The sequence below is a fragment of the Echinops telfairi genome, unplaced genomic scaffold, assembly GCF_000313985.2.
Source record: "Echinops telfairi isolate 266 unplaced genomic scaffold, ASM31398v2 ScPeMD7_7469;HRSCAF=8507_1, whole genome shotgun sequence".
Lineage (NCBI taxonomy): Eukaryota > Metazoa > Chordata > Mammalia > Afrosoricida > Tenrecidae > Echinops > Echinops telfairi.
This window is the reverse complement of record NW_022111373.1, coordinates 1,063,672-1,080,730: the sequence shown is the minus strand read 5'-3', so window position 1 is coordinate 1,080,730 and position 17,059 is coordinate 1,063,672. Positions and strand designations below refer to the sequence as shown.

Below are 17,059 nucleotides of genomic sequence, written 5' to 3'. Positions count from 1 at the left end.
GTTTCCAGCTCTTATCTGTACCCATGTACATGCTCTAGTCTAGCCGGATTTGTAAGGCAGAATTGGGGTCATGATAGTGGGGGTAGGAAGCATTCAAGAACTAGAGGAAAGTTGTATGTTTCATCGGTGCACCCTGGCTGACTCGTCTTTTCCTTATGACCCTTCTGTAAGGGGATATCCAATTGTCTACCACAACAGGGTAGAACTTGTTATTTCCGGTATTATAGAACATGGACTTGATATAGGGGAAAGGTCACAAATTAATCGAGGGTACAGGTATTTTTTTCGAGCTACACTGTATTTTCTTTTCTTCTTCTTTTCCATGTGGCATCTTTTACTTAAACTAAAACTTGTAACTTAAAAATCCTATTTTACAAAAAATGTTGGACTTCCAGTGTCTTGTGGAAAATGGCAAAACTGGCCCAATCCTCACAATGCACCAGCTGTTGTTGTTGTCAGGTGTCATTAAGTCAACTCCGACCCATCCCAACCCTCTGCACACAGAATGAAACATTGCACAGTCCTGCACCGTCCTTACAACTGCCTGAGCCCACTGATGCAGCCAGTGTGTCAATCCATCTTGTTGAAGGCCTTCCTCTCTGCCGCCTCCCCTGCACTTTACCAAACATAATGTCCTTCTCAAGAGTTTGGCCCTCCTGACAATATGTCCAAGTATGTCAGATGAAGTCTTGCCATCCTTGCCTGTAAGGAGCACTCTGGCCTGACTTCTTCTAATACAAATTAGTTTGTCCTTTTAGCAGTCCATGGTACTTTTAATATTCTATTCCAGCACAATTCAAATGCATCAATTCTTCAATGTCTTCCTTATTCAGTGTCCAATTTTCACATGTATATGATACAATGGAGAATACCATGGCTTGAGTCAGGCCACCTTAGTCCTCAAAGTAACATTCTTGTTCTTCAGTACTCTAAAGAAGAGTAAGGGTGCAACACCTAAGCTGAGTAATCTTCCTTTTTGGACAAGCGTTTTCTGGTTTGTCACAACCCCCACCACTGCCCTGCCCCACTTCTACATTTACATTGTCACTGCTTATCTTTCCTTCATACTGATTACTCAGGATTCAGTTTCAGAAGACAATGTGTAGTAGCAAATGAGGCAGATTTCAAGCTATGCTTCAGGGCCCAAGACTCTCATTTGTTACTCCCCAATAAGGCCCACAGCACGGGCACCCATTTTACAGATGAGTGAACAAAGAAAAGTGACATGCACAAGGAGATGTAGCAAATCAAAACTGATTCACAACAAAACTGAATCAAGCCTAAGCCCCAGATCCCCTACTTTCGACTTATTCCAGAATGCTTTTCTTTTCTTTCTTTCTTTTTTTTGAGACTCAGTATTGGTTTATTGACAATGCCCCACGTTGTCCTCTGCTCTCAGAACAGCTCTCAGGATCAAAAGAACCCAACCCAAGTCCCTGAGGTTGGCGTCTTAGCATGGCTCCCCTCCCTGTGGGAGGGCAGAGCAAGGACCCCCGCCTGCTCTCATCAGGTGGCCTTTGGGATGGGGAGATGCCTGAGCATCACACAGCACCACTATCTCTGCAGCCGAGACTGCAGGGGTCACCTTTACTGGGGTGCAGAGATGATGTGGCCCCTGCCTATCCTGAGGCCACTCTAGAAAAGTCACCCCGGAGAGGACAGTAACCAGACCCAGACACACACTTTTGCTCCCCCTCCTTCAGACTGTCCCCACCACTCCCTGAGATCCAGGCAATGGCAAAGGGGCTGGCAATGAGGGAATGGGGAAGGCCAGAGTTCCCCCTGTTCTGTTCCCCTGGTCTCCGAGGGGCCAGAATGCTTTTCAATACACGATGCCCTGTGAATTAGTGGTCTCCTTGATGCCTGGCAGGTCCCTTGGTGGCACAATCAATTTGTCACTTCTGCTACTAATCAAAAGGTTGGTAGTTCTAATCTACCCAGCAGTGCTATGAAAGAAAGGCCTAGTAACTTACGCCTGTAAGATCACAGCCAATTGAGGGGGAGTGCAGAATGGGGACCCAAAGCCCATCTGTAAGCAACTGGACATCCCCTATGGAAGGGTTGCAGGGAGGAGATCAGCCAGTCATGGTGCAGTGTGGCAATGATGAAACATACAACTTTCCTCTAGTTCCTAAATGCTTCCTCCCCCTCCACTGTCATGATCCCAAGTCTACCTTACAAATCTGGCTAGATCAGAGGATGTACACTGGTGCAGATAGGAACTGGAAAAACAGGGAATCCAGGACGGATGATCCCTTCATGACCAGTGGTGAGAGTGGCGATACAGGGAGGGTGGGGTAGAGAGGGGAAACCGATTAGAGGGATCTATATATAACCTCCTCCCTGGGGGACAGACAACAGAAAAGTGGGTGAAGGGAGATGCCGGACAGTGTAAGATATGGAAAAATAATAATTTATAAATTATCAAGGGTTCATGATGGAGGGGGAGCAGGGAGGGAGGGGGAAAATGAGGAGCTGATGCCAGGGGCTTAAGTGGAGAGCAAATGTTTTGAGAATGATGAGAGTAACAAATGTACAAATGTGCTTTACACAATTGAAGTATGTATGGATTGTGATAAGAGTTGTTGTACAAGCCCCTAATAAAATGATTTTTAAAAAGCTCATCGCCAACAATTCCACAATGAAGCACATGGGTCACCCTGAGTCAGAATCACCTGCTTACAATGGGTTTGCTTGTTGTTCTTCTTGTTTTTTATGCTTAGCTTGATGGACCTTGAACAGAATTATTTTCTACTCAATTTCTAACACCTTCTGTTGGTTTGTGTTCTCAGGGAACAATTGGCCCTACATTGCAGATCTTCAATTAGGAATTTTCGGTGAAGCCACTTAACCCAAAACCACTGCCAGCGTGCATTATCATGAAAACCAGACCTGTCACCCATTGTGTCTCATAGAATTCGATAAGGGGAAGGGTTTTAATCTTTACCCTGATCCTGACATGGTCAGACATTGCTAGAGTTATGTTATTCTGTGGGCAGGCAATCAAGTTAAGTGAGTGATGTCTTACGGTGCTGATTTACTGATGGAGTCCATCCGGACAGACTCAGGCCTTTCCCTCCCTCCTTCCAGAGGAGTGTCTGGCATCTCTGTAGTACCACCTTGTGGACCAAGGCCCCCCCACCCCCCGTCAAGGTGTGGTCTCTGCCTCAGGGCTTCCTACCCTCACACTCTGGACTAAAGCTCCACAGTGAGATTCCAGAGCGCCATCCACTCCACTCCAAAGGCCAAGGACATGTTTTCTGGGATCACAGACCTTTTCCTTGGGGGGATGGTGTGATTCTGATCCTCTACGTTGAACCATACATTTCACAAAACACTTATTGTGTAAACATTTAATGTTTTAGAGTTTTTAAAATTGCAAATTGGTGCCTTGAACTATACTAATAGCAGCTCAAGATTCTGTACATTATTTTAAGTATCTGTATTGGCCATGAATTCAACATTTTAAAACATTCTTAGAAAATAACATGCAATTTGATAGTATATTCAATAAAACATTTCCAAAACCCACACCACACACTTATTGTGGATCTTATAGGACAAGGAGGGTGCTGGGTAGCTAGCAGGGCAAAGGCCACCTTGCCCAATAACTAGTTTTCTGATCCAGTTTTTAAAAAAGAACTAAAGTGTTAGTGGTTCACTGGCTGGTCGTGAGGAACAAACTCAGCGATACAAACAAATCACGCAAGTCTCGGGAGGGAATTTACCACCCGGATCGGTGACAATTCAGTTCTAAGGTAAACTTCTCTCTTCCTCTGGACCTAGGTTCCCTGTCCCGTTTTCAAAGAGGGTGGAAGACTTGACCACGAGGTGCCAATTGCAATCCTGCTTCAGACTGTCCCCTCCAGCAGATCCTGCTTTGGGTTGTTCTGTGACTAAGGAGTCTCAACTTACAAGAAGGAAGAGGGGATCCCAGGAGGGAGGAGAAGCTCGGGTGTCCCAGTGCTTTCTCCACCAATAGTTGGGACACTGTGTTAGGCACGTCACCCAGCCCCTGCCTGGCATCCAGTGCTCCAGGCTCGGGTGGGCAGACTCCCGAGCCCAGGTGGCGGCTGCTCCAGCCGACCCGAACCCTGCAGAGCAGCCCTCTTGGGGCAGCCCCGCCTCCAGGCGCCCCTCCGCCTCCCTCTCCAGCTGCGGTCCCGGCGAGCTCGCGAACCCCAAGGACACTCACTCACCGGCTCGCAGCAACAGCGGCAGCAACAGCGACAGCATCAGCATCAGGACCCCGGGCCGCAGCGGCGGGGGACTCGGGGGGCATGCCATGGTGGGGTCCGAGCCCGTGCGGCACGCTGCCTGCGCCGGGCGCTGCGCTCGTCTCGCCCCCTCGCGCAGGAGCTCGGCAAGCGGGGTTCCCTGGCCGGCGCCTCCCACCGCTGCCGCCGCGCCGCGCCCACTCTCCTCCCTCCACCCCACCCCCGGGTCCTGGTTGCCGCCCTCCAAGTCGGGAGCGGCCGGACGCACCCCGCCGCTCTTCGACTGGACCGAGAAGGCGGGCCTGGGTGGGGACTAGGGGCGAGCGGGATGCGGTGAGAAAGAGGATGCTCCACTCAAGCCTACCCACCTGCCGTCTGCTGAGAACTTCGCTCCGGGGAACTTCCTGCAAAGGCACTGTGAAGACTTGCCATCCCGGGGAGTCCAAATATTTCCCCCCAAAAGGCACTCTTTCTCACTATCCGGACACACACCACCCAAAACCATGCACACCGCAAAACCACACACACACACACAGACCAAAAGCCATGCACACCACAAAACCACACACACACACACACAAACCAAAAACCATGCACACCACAAAACCACACACACCAACCAAAAACCATCACAAATGAAATCTTGTAACAAACCTTGAACTAGCACAAAGGGCACTTGCATTTGTACTTTTCTTCTCTTAGAATTTGCACATTTATTATGGTCTTATCTTCTTCCCCTAATAAGAAATCTTCGAGAGTTAGTACGGTTTGGTTGTCATTAAAACACCAAGATTCTTCAAGGCTGGGCCCCAGATAAGTGAAATGATTTTGCTAGGAGCAAACCTAGGGCCAGGACCCAGGAGCTCCCAGACCACATACCGGACCACGCAACAACAAAAAACCCAAGTCACTGTCACGGAGTCAACTCTGACTCACAGTGACCCTATAGGCCAGGGTAGAACTGCCCCTGTGGGTTTCCAGACTAACTCTGGAGTAGAAAGCAAATCTTGCCCCTTTGGTGTAGTGAGGGAGCATGATAGGATGAATCCCTCTTTGACTAAATAAATAGTAGAGATGAAAAGGCAAGGTCACTGAGGGCAGGGACTTCTGAGCCCATTAAGAGTGTCATCATGTTCAGATAAGAAGATACTCAAGATTAAACAGAACCACAGTTGTGCCCAGAACCCAGGATTTCTACCCTTCAGGAAATAATTATTAATTGAACCTGGAGGCAGAATGCTTTGGAAGAATGAGAAGTAGTGCCAGAGAAAGAGGTGACGGAGAAAGGAAGTGGAGGGTTTTATCCCCTAACTCTCCCTACTCCCTAGCCCTCCGGACTCTGGCAGGCTTGGCAGAGGGCCAGGAGAGAGGATATTGAGCAGCGCAATATAAACCTATGAGATTTATTGGCTGCTGCTTCTGAATATGGCCATCCTCCTGTGGCCTCTGGGGGGCATTTGCCGATGTAATCAGCCTAGAAAGAGAGTCATTCCAGCTGAGGGTGTAAATCACCTTTCACAAAGCCAGGGTAGAGACATGTGCCCCAGATAAGGAAGGAGACTGGTGTGCCTTTCCCCCCCATTCTCCCGCCCAGGGGTGCTGGCTCCTGGGCTGTAATGCACTGTAAATGGAGTTCATGCTTCTCTGTAAGCTGTCTCTCCTACCAGCTTACAGAACCGTGGAACTGAACATCTGGCCACTCAGCTTTTGTATTGGGCTCGTTTTGCCCCCGGTTCTTCAATGTGCCTTTCCCAAGCCCTCTAGCCAGGAAAGCTCAGGAAACTTGTTGCTGGGGAGTTTTGATAGCCCCCACTTTTCACTCCACTCTGGCAAAAGTTTAAAAAAAAATTACAAAAGAAAAAAAACAAACAATCTCAAGTGGCTGGATTCTATGAAAGAGCTGAGACTCCTGAACCAACTAACACATGGGATAGTGAAGGGTTTGCCACCTCAGACAAACCCCTCTGCCTGAAAACAAGCCAATTCGTTTGTGGTAGGAGGGTGGGATGAAAAAGGGCATTTGTTAAAACAAAAACCGAACAAACAAAATAGAACTCTCATCAACATGATTCCGAATCATAGTGACCCTACCAGACTGCCCAGGAGGGTCTCCAAGGCTGTGAATCATTACAGCAGGCGGCCTCAACCTTCTGCCCCTAAGCAGCTGGTGGGTTCCAATGGCCTTCAGGTAGCAGCTGAGTGCTCTCACAGTGTCACCACAGCTCCTTTGACATGGGCTCAAGCTGCCCATGACATGGACCTGGAGGCAGGCACAGGTTCAAAAATGCCCGGTCTCACTTGTAAGAAGCCAGCCCTTTTGTAAGAGGAAGCATACTTCACCCTGAGTGCTGGGTGGAGGGCCTGACATCACTGGGCCTTTCATGAGGATTGGTAACCAAGGCGAGTGGACGGGGAGCTTCTTCAAATAAACATGACTCCAAGACTAATATTGACAGCCCCTCCAACACCCCCTCTTTACACCTGTCTTTCTGTGACGGCCAGCACCTGCTGGATTAAGTGACCACTGCCATTGGGAACCTGTGGACAATGACAAATATATCAGCCCTTTCTACAAAGATGATGCTTCTCAGCTATCAATCAGTCTTTTGAAGACTGATGGTGGGTGCAAAAATTATAAGATCCTAACCCTGTAGTGGGAGGGCCTTAGAAACCACTAATTAGGACTCAAAGGTCCAAAGACCATTGTTGTTAGGGGACATTGTCATTGCCATCCCACAGAGACCCTATGCACAACAGAATGCAACATTGCCCAGTCCCACACCATCCTCACAATTGTCCTATGCTTAAGTTCACAGTTACAGCCACTGTGTCAATCCATTTCATTGAGGGTCCTCCTCTCTTGCTGCCCATCTATTTTACCAAGCATGAGGTCTGTCTCCAGGGACTCTGTACTTTCATGGATCAGATTACATGGAATGTGCCTTCCAATCAAGCCTTCTCCCGCTCAGTTAAACTTTAATGATCACTATTATAGCCTGGGAAGTCAGCAAAATAGCAAATGGTTGAGCACGAGTTTTGCAGACCACCTAGGTTCCAGTGTCATTTTCAACTTCTTGTACTTTGGTTACTTCATCTATAAAGGGTGATTGATAACTGTGAAAGAGTTGTGAAGTTTAAACAAGTAAGTATTGGGTGAAGGGTTTAGCACAATGCTTGACAAAGAACAAAACACTCACTCACCACCCTTGAGTTGATCTGACTTAGCAACTCTCTATAGTGTTTGAGAGTATAAATTTCTATGGAAGCATCATTCTCCTGAGCAGTTGGTAGGTTTGAACCATCAACCTTGTTCACAGCCCAACACCTACCCCACTATGACCCCCAGTGGCATGTTAGCATTAATTATTCTGGGAATTGGCTAGCCTTTGCCACTGATGTGCTGCTTTGGAACTAGAGGGTACAATGACTCCTTTGACTAAATATGGACTAGAGTGCTTGAGATGGGAGCCAAAAGTACTGTTTTCTATCCTGTTTTTCAAGGACAGGGACTCACATTTGCATCCTCAGAATTGACACCCTTGTCTGTATTTAAAGGAATTGGCGTTTCCCTAGCACTTCTCTGAACCACATGGTGAACAGGAAGCCTCCGTACTTCCCATTCTCAATGACAGAAACTGGAGCCCTAATAGCATAGTGGTCACAGCTTCAAGCGGTTAGGCCTAAGGTCAGCAGTTCAAAACAGTGAGATGCTTGAGAAAGAGGAGGCTTTCTACTCCGTTAGTCTCAGAAACCTACAGGGCAGGGCAGTTCTACTCTGTCCTACAGGGTGACTTTGAGTCTGACTTACTGAGAGTTGGGCTTGTTTTGTTTTGGGGATGGCAGAAACTAGTCAGCAGGAGGAGCTGGTGCCAGGGGCTTACGTGGAGAGCAAATGTTTTGAGAATGATGAGGGTAAGAAATGTACAAATGTGCTTGGCACAATGGATGGATGGATTGTGAGAAGAGTTGTATGAGTCCCCACTAAAATGATTTTTTAAAAAAAGAAAAGAGAAAGAAACTAGTCAGGTCCTGGTCTGAGATTGACAACCAGAAACTATTTTTAGACCAAAAGATTTCCATTATTTTTTATTTGACTTCATGATAAATGAATATACTAGCTAGGATCAGGACCACAGAACTTACCCCATTGTATGAGGGGTTTTAAAAAATTCATTGAAAAATTGAATGTAAGAATTCGGAATTTTCACATAAACTGTTGGAAGCTCTTCCGTATAACCTTATGCTCAGGTCTCTGTCCTTAGCCTCATGGCTCAAGTCCAAGCCCTTAGGGCTTTCTTCAATGTAATTGACGCCTTTACATACAACTCTGGCGTCATGGTGGTACAGTGGGTTGAGCATCGACTGCTAACAGGTCCTCTCTGCAGGAAGAAGATGAAAGTCTGCTTGTGATGAGCTATAGCCTAGGAAGCCCGAGAAGCAGTTCATTGTCCTATATGGTCAATGAGTGAGAACTGACTTGACGGGATGTCCCCAAATCCCATCACACCGACAACTAGAGTCACATTCTTTGATAAGAATTTGGTAACCCAATCCCAACTAAGAGGACACCTGCCCCTCCCCCCCAGAAGAATTTATTTCAAAGGACGGCACTGAATCTGCAGCTCCGGGAGAGGGACATAGCTGATCAGAGCACACTGGAGCAGAAGGGGCAGGGCGAGAGAGTGGAGCACATCCTGGCCCACCAGACCTTGAGTACGATGTAACCGATTAGAGAAGCCAGTCCACAGGAACCACATGGCCGGCCCCACTGAGACACGATGTACCTCACTGACCCACAGCCCTACAGGGGACAGCACCGGAGACAGTGTGGGAATTGCACCCAATCTGATCCCGCCACACTGAGGCAAAACACTAAGGGGGTGCAACAGAACAGCAAGGGAACAGAACGGTGAGGTCCCCAGGGAATGCCGAAGGTGGACTTTGGGGCCAGGGCTTGGTGCCCAAACAGACTGGACTGGAAAACACTCCTAAAGGCCAACAAACAGTCCTTGAACTAACTACAAGCTTTTCTTTCTTGCTGTTTTGTTTTTTGTCATTGATTTGTTGTTTTGTTGTATATTGCTGCTTGGTTTTGCTCTATCTCTCCCCAGGTCTGTGTAAATAAGAAAGGCTGGAAGAACAATCTGGAGGAGAAAACAACGGGACCGGCAGTTCTGGGGGGACATGGGAGAGGGGGAGGTGGAGGTAAAGGCAGTGGTGTTAACAAACCCATCTAGCTCAGAAGCAACAAAGCCCACAAGGAAAAAGCACACCAGCCTATGCGATCACCAGGTGTTGAAGGGATCAGCTATCAGGCATCATAGAACAAAAAATGGAACAATGGGAAAGAAGGGGGAGAGCAAAAAACAGACACAAAAACCACATGTATAGGCCATTGGACATTCCCTTACAGAAGGGTCTCAGGGAGAAGACGAGCCAGTCAGGGTGGGATGTAGCAACGATGAAACATACAACTTTCCTCTAGTTCCTAAATGCTTCCTCCCCTGCCACTATCATGATCCCAATTCTACCTTGAAAATCTGGCTAGACCAGAGGATGTACACTGGTACAGATAGGAACTGGAAACACAGGGAATCCAGGGTGGATGATCCCTTCATGACCAGTGGTGAGTGGCAATACTGGTAGGGTGGAGGGAGGGTGGGTTGGAAAGGAGAATCTACATATAACCTCCTCCCTGGGGGACGGACAACAGAAGAGTGGATGAAGGGAGATGCTGGACAGTGCAAGATAGGCCAAAATAATAATATATAAACTATCAAGGATTCATGAGGGAGGGAGCGGGGAAGGAGGGAGCCGGGGAAGGAGGGGAAAAATGAGGAGCTGATGTGAAGGGTTTGGGTGGCGAGCAAATGTTTTGAGAATGATGAGGGCAATGAATGTACAAATGTGCTTTGCACAATTGATGTTTGTATGGATTGTGATAAGAGTTGTATGAGCCCTAATAAAAGGATTTAAAAAAAAAATCTGCTAACAGTAAAATACACTGAGGATACATACTCTGAAGACATTCTGCCTCAAATCAAATCCCAACTCTTCCCCTTATTAGCTATGACTTTAAATAAGTCACTTAATCCCTGTTACTCAATGTATCTGTAAAATGTGTATCATATAATCAGTCCCTGCTTAAGGGTTGTTGTGAATTTTCGTTTATACTCACATGTGTAGCTTAGAAAAGTCTCACTGCCATAGTCAATGCTGACTCCTATTGGTTTCCAAGACTATAACTGTTTACAGTAGAAAGCCGAGTCTTTTCCCTGAGGAGCTGCTGGTGGTTTCGAACTGTCAACCCTGCAGATCACTATTATTATTCCCCAAAACAATGTCAAGCAACAGAGTGGTGGGAAGATATTAGAAGAAATCAGATGAAAACTGTGCCTGTTGGGCAAACACAGTTCACAAAGTGGATAACTACCGTATATACTCGTGTATAAACCGAGTTTTTCAGCATATTTTTAATGCAGTTTTTGTGGTAAAACTAGGTGCCTCGGCTGATATTCGGGTCAGCTTAAATTTGAGTACATACGGTAGTTAAAATCACTTTGCATTGGAGTTTGTGGGGCTAGAGTAGAACTTCTCCACAGGCTTTTCCTGTCATCTTTATGCAAGCAGATAAGCAGGCCTTCCGTCCAGTGCTGCATGATGGATTCAAGCAGCCAACTTTTATGTTCAAGTACAAACTATTCTGCCACTGAGAACTTAAAGAAAACAAACTAAGCCTGAGGGTTTTGTTTTGCTACTTGCAATTTCCACTTCCGGTTACTGAAATGTGTAGCTTGATTCTACCTTTCTGGAGAGAATCGTCAGGAAGCAGCCCACAAAGGCAGGGAGAGTTAGGGATCTCTCCTCACACTTGGAAGAAATGCTTCTAGCAGTTTCCTCCTTAGACTATTAAAAGTCTCTGCCTGGTGGGGATGAGTGTGTTGATGGGGAGTGTGATGGAGGAGCAGTAGGAAAGCCAACATCTCTCCCTTCATTTCTACTTCTTGTTGCAGCAGCCCCGGTGGCCCAGTCCTTCGAGTTCAAGGGCTTAACGAGGAAGCCAGAGTGGTTAAGGCCCTTTGGAGAAACAGTAGGCTGGCAGTGGAGGCTGCAGACTCCAGCTGGCAGGTTGAGAATACAGCAGTGCCCTCTGCTGTGAGGAAAGCACGCAGCAGCCACTCTAAGGAAGCGCATGCGTGACCCTTGCAAAATGCAGCCATCCAGCCCAGTCACATTTGTAGGCTGCCCTGTGGTTTCAACCCTTCTTCCCGCCCACAAACTTCTAAGAGTCTTCCTGGTCCAAAACCTGAAGGTTTCAGTTTTGCCTCAATTCCAGCCCCCACTAAGCTTTGGATGTCCATTTCTAGGCTAGGAGTAAACCAGTTGCTATCAAGTTAATTCTCTTCCAGATTGTTTTCGGTAGATCACCAGGCCTTTCGAGGGAGGTTAATTGGCGTGGACTCAACTGCCAACATCTTAGTGAGTAGCCAGGAACATTAACCCCTGTACCATACCCAGAGACTTCATCATCTGCCTTAGAGAAAGCTCGCCATTTTGGTTTTCTGAGCCTGCCTGTAGGTAATGTCCACAAAAGGAAACCTGGGGTATCGCTGAAGGATGCAGTTTAAAAAGTTGTATTAAAAAAGAAGAAAAGTTGTAAATGCAGGTTTCTGGGTCCCAATCTGAGAGTTTTCTGATGTTGTAAATCTGGGTGGAACCTAAGGCTTTGCATTTCACACAGTTACAGTTCCGATGTTGGTAGTCCAGGGTCCATGCTTTGAAAAACAAGGCCTAGAGATAAGCCATTTGGCCACAGCCATGAATAAAGTGAAAGGAGTCTCATTTGGTGATTACTGTTCCTTGAGCAGATCTTCTAGGAGCAGGCTTGGGGTCACACGTTTCTCATTCTGATGTGTTTATTCTCCCATTTACGAAAAGGGGAAGGGAGACAGACAAGGAAAATACACAAAGACAGGCAACTCTACCATACAGCCAGAAAACTCGGGAAAGAGAAAAGAGCTGGCTGGCTGATGAGCAGACAGGAGTTTAGTTGGGAAGAGGAAGGCAAGAGCTCCCATAAGCAACCCAAGATTACAGCCGTATCGAGCTAGCTCCAGGACACCAAGACACATACACCCGTCCGGAGCTCTACTGAAACCCAGGCTTGGGGATTCAATTAGCTGGGAAGCCTGTTTGCAGACCTAATTTAACAACCCTGGGTCTAGCTACAGAGCTTCTTTCTGCTCAGGTTGTCCATAGTTTCTTTTGGTGCGTCCTTAGCAGCTGGTGGCAGCCCCCTCGTCAAGGATTCGTGCCTTTTACCAGGAGGGCAATCTGCTCCTGCAGCTGCCGCTCTCCTTCCCACCCTTTGCTCTGGCTTCGGCACCTCAGCAGCTCAGCCTTATGGTCTTGGTGATGCATAGGGCAGTAGCTCCTTGGTTCACACAGCTCCTGAAAGGTAAGGGACAGAATAAAAGACTCTCCAGACTGGTGCACTCTGCCTTCTAAGTATTATACGAAAGTACTAGAGATGGCTAAGAAGGAGCAGCAGTTTATTCTCGAAGGGCTGGGCAGGCCCTAGGAACTGCATGTTAAAACTGCTTCTCCTCAAGTCTGGGTTCCCTCCTTGCCTCCCATGTCCTATACGTTACCGGATAGTCTGGAAAGAAGTCTCTGTAGCCCCCTTTGAGGATGTACAGTTCGGGGTAGTGCAGGGCAGGATACTGGTTCAAAGTCCTGTCTTCTTCTCTCAGAGAACGGCACCTTTAAAGGAAACCTGCAGGTGGATATACTGGAAAGAATCCAGGTTGAGGTTCCCCGAACCACTCGCTTGGAAAGGGAAGGAAGAACACCCTAAAAAGGACTTCCAGACCCACTATTTTTGCACGCAAGACCCAAGAAACACCACTCTTTCTTTTTTCCTTCATTGAGGCCTCACTCCCAATTAATTTCCCTTTTCTGTCTCAAACTTTGAAATGCAGCATCCCCTTCCTGCTCCTCCCTCCCAATACTTCCCAGACTGCTGTGGAGAATAAGACTTCTCTCATGTATTCAACCTGTCTGAACTGGCCTGGGAAGGTTCTCTGGTGCAGAGTATCAACTCAAGAGCCATTTGCACCACCCAGCCCGCCCTATGTAGACAACTCACATCCGTGGGCCCCTCTCTGAGGAGAATTCACAGTGAAACACGATGATGATTCTTTTCTGGGTATCCAAAGGGACAAGGGGCTTCTTCAGAAAAAAGTTGTACAGTTCTTCCTGACTATATACGTTTAAGGCTCCCTGTGGAAGAAGAATGTTAACAAGCAACTTCTCAAGGACTTGTAGGCAACAGTTAAAAAAGATTGGGCAGCCTACCATCCTGGGATAATGGAGCCAAGAAGGCTAGACTCTAAGTGTCTTCAGGGCAGGCACCCAATTTTATCTTTGCATCTACTTATAGAGGGTCTTGGATATAGAGCTCAGCAAGTAATAAGTACTCAGTAAATATTCAGAGAACTAAATGGCCTGAAGTATAGGGACCGATGTGAGAAAGGTCTATCAGTCAGTGTTTAAAATGTGCTTCTTGTTGGGTTCTTGGATGAACATGTTTTGATTTCTAGGCAGGATCCCTTGTTACCACTTCTACAGGAAAGAGGGAGAGGGTGTAGGAGGGAAAGAGCAAATTGCTCAAGGTGTAAAAGGTTAAAACAAGAAACAGGACTGACAGCCCTACTGTGCCCCAACTGCATCATCACTATTGTAGAGTTCACAAGGCTCCCTCGTCCAGACTCTCAATAAACCGGGATTTCCACTCTGCTAACATCCCCCTTGTAAACTTACCTGGATGTGTCCGCCCAGGTACTCATATGGATAGCGGCAATCGATGATATAAAACTTTTCAATCAGACTCTGGAACTTCCCCCAAATTAAAGCAGCCACCTGCACAGAAACTGCGATTGAATAGCCTTCTCACTGTCACTCCATTCACCCAGTTCCTGCAGCCACATTTGAAATGAATCCAGCCCCAGCCCCCATAAGAGAATGAAACAGGAAGTGGCCTCTTGGAGAATCAAAATAGTAGCTATTGCCAAGACTCCAAGGAAGCCCAAATCCAAGCTACTCCTCTGGAAGCAGGTCATGGCTGCAATCAGTGTCCTGGGAGAAATCCACAGACTTCAGCCGAGACAGAGGCAGTAGCCAGAGATTTCAATTCTTAAAGAAGGTGGGGAATGGCTCCCAACCCTCCACTGGAAAAGAAACCAAGTATTTCAGAGGAGATGGAGGAAAGATGCTGACACCCAGGGAAGGGAACTTAAGCTATTGTAGGAGTGTAAATTGATTCAACCTTTTTGTAAGGTGCTATGGGTTGAAATGTGCCACCAAAAATTATGTATTGTAAATCCTAGTCTATATGTCTAAAGTGATAATCCCATATGGGAAAGGGTTTTCTGTGCTATGCTAATAAAACAGGATTAGTATAGGTTAGGCTTTAAAGCAACTTCTTAAAAAAATACAAACGCAAGTAAACAAACACACAAGAGGCAGCGCAGAGACACAGTGAGAGGAAGGATGGGTGACAAACCACAGAGCCAAAGAATAGAAGCTGAAGAGTAAGCAGCTTCTTCTACACCCAACACAGAGAACAAGCCTTCCTCCAGAGCCAGTGCCCCAAGTTCAAGCTCACAGCCTCCTGAATAGTGAGAAAATAAATCAGCTTATTGCCATCCACTTGTGGTACTGCTGTTATAGCAGCTCTCGATAACTAAGAGGAAATTTTAGAAACACAAATGTCATATAAGTACCCAGTGAGACTCCCTGGTTTCTTTTCTACAATCTAAAGTAAATAGAAAAGTACACAAAGAGGGGGTACAATTTTATTCATCTCAGCAATTGGCTTAAGTCATCAAGATATTAGAAATCATCTATACATTCAAGATTAGAATTTAGTTAAATTATATGTCATATGACAGAATGTTATGTATTCATTAAAATGATAATGTATGTAAAATGATCATGTACATTATGTAATAAAATAACGATCATATAAAAATGATCGTGTTATCTTTTTATTGATAACAGATGTGCGCAATGTCTTGGGGTTCCTGGTGACACAAGCAGTTAAATGCTTGGCTGTTCACGCAGGGTTGACCACTGGAGTCCACTAAGGGTGCCTCGAAAGGCCTGGGGAGCGACTTCCAAGAAACCAACTATTGAAAACCCCGTAGAGCACAGTTCCACTAGGACACCAAAGGTAGCTGTGAACAAAAATCACCATGATGGCGACTAAGTTATTTTTGGTTTTACAACATCTTACATTATTAATGCTGGCTGCAGCATTACATGTTCATCATGATCTCATTTTTATAAAACATCGGTAAAATAAAATCCAGAAGGCCATAGAAAAAATCTTATGGAGTAGTTATTTCTGATGGCAAGATTATGGGTAGGTTAGATGATCACTTAACTGTAAACCTGGGCACTTTTGAGATTATTAATACTATTAATAATTACCCTGGGATAACAGACATAAAATGAATTGTAATATTCAAACTAGATGGTTGCCCGAAATTGAGCGATTTTTAGTTCTTTTCCTGTTTGTGTCTTTACATTCTCTGCCTCTCCCTTCGTTTCCTCTCTCTCTCTCATTCCTTTTATAACAACGATGTGTCATTTGTTTAATTAAAAACAAAGGGAACAAAGAACAATGGGGTAGAGGAGAATCCTTTAATACAGCTTTAGAGTTGAAAATGGAAATCATGTGAGTTGAGCACTGGGGGAAAAATACAAATGGAATCAGGACATTCTGGGACAGAAAGACCAGATGGTAGCTTACGTAACCAGACACCATCTCCAAAAATCTGCTTACCGTTTCTGGGTTGACGTACTTCAGATCTTGGTGTCTCCCGGACACGGTTGGCAGTGCGTATACCTAGAAACACCCAAGAGCTGAAGCAACCGCAAGCTTTCCACACCCAAGTTTGAGATGAAAGACTCATATGTTATCCTTTCCAGTGGACTTTTAAAACCTCAGGAAGCTTAGAGAAATCAGTGCTCTCTGTGCTGTGAATACACACAGCCATTCCGTTTCTAAGAATTTATCCTAAGGAACTAATTAGTGCACAGACTTTAAGATTTGGCTACAAATGTGAGGGGCTTCGAGAAGTTCCATGGCATCAAAAGATAACAGACTTCAGAAGAAGGAAAAACGAAGAGAAGAGACTTTCCCCACAAACCCTTAAAGCCCCCTAGCCCGAAGACTGTAGCAGAGCATGCAGAAGGAAAGAGTGTACAAGTAAATTCCTACAAGAAATTACTGCAGTGAAAAAATGAAATTTCATATAGCCAAGTGACTAAGAATGATTAAACAATACAGCAGAATTGTTTATTCACATCAGTGATGTTCCTAATACAAGAAAGCTTCAAAAAATCCATAGAAAAATAGAACTGAAAGATAATAGACTTTTTCTACTAACTTTTGAAGTCTCATCATTGCACTAAATGAGAAAAACCTTTCGGACCACAAAATATATAACCCATATTTTATGAAAAAACTGAAAAATATATGTGTGCGTGTGTGCATAAAAAAGTCTGGAAGAATATATACCACCAGGATATCAAAAAACTTCTGGCAAGATCTGGGGTAAATTCATTTTATACCCTTTCTGTAACGACCAACTATTCCTCATACAATTTTTAAAAGACAAAATATTAAAACCATCAAGAATTTCATTTTTGGTATAAACATAATGGTGTACATATGTGAATACATTAATACACAAAAATAGAGGTATTGGCTCATGTACATATATTTACAGGGCAATATACTGAGGTAGGGGATGAAATGAACTTTGGGCCTCTGC

The 17,059-nt window shown here is 45.7% G+C and overlaps 2 protein-coding genes across 2 annotated transcripts in view; both read right to left on the bottom strand.

Annotated features, from left to right (window-relative positions):
• Window positions 1–4,649, bottom strand: part of GFRA3 (GDNF family receptor alpha 3) — a 42,262-nt gene extending 37,613 nt beyond the window's left edge. The window contains exons 1-2 of the mRNA XM_045285028.1: window positions 4,590–4,649; window positions 4,200–4,530 (exon numbers count right to left, since the gene is read on the bottom strand). Of these exons, the coding sequence (XP_045140963.1) occupies window positions 4,200–4,530; window positions 4,590–4,649 (391 nt within the window). The remainder of the gene's footprint in view (window positions 1–4,199; window positions 4,531–4,589) is intronic.
• A 7,466-nt stretch (window positions 4,650–12,115) lies between these two features.
• CDC25C (cell division cycle 25C) overlaps window positions 12,116–17,059 on the bottom strand; it is a 31,212-nt gene continuing 26,268 nt past the window's right edge. The window contains exons 10-14 of the mRNA XM_045285009.1: window positions 16,066–16,128; window positions 14,040–14,138; window positions 13,366–13,499; window positions 12,869–12,980; window positions 12,116–12,668 (exon numbers count right to left, since the gene is read on the bottom strand). Coding sequence (XP_045140944.1) covers window positions 12,519–12,668; window positions 12,869–12,980; window positions 13,366–13,499; window positions 14,040–14,138; window positions 16,066–16,128 — 558 coding nt within the window. The 3' untranslated portion in view covers window positions 12,116–12,518. The remainder of the gene's footprint in view (window positions 12,669–12,868; window positions 12,981–13,365; window positions 13,500–14,039; window positions 14,139–16,065; window positions 16,129–17,059) is intronic.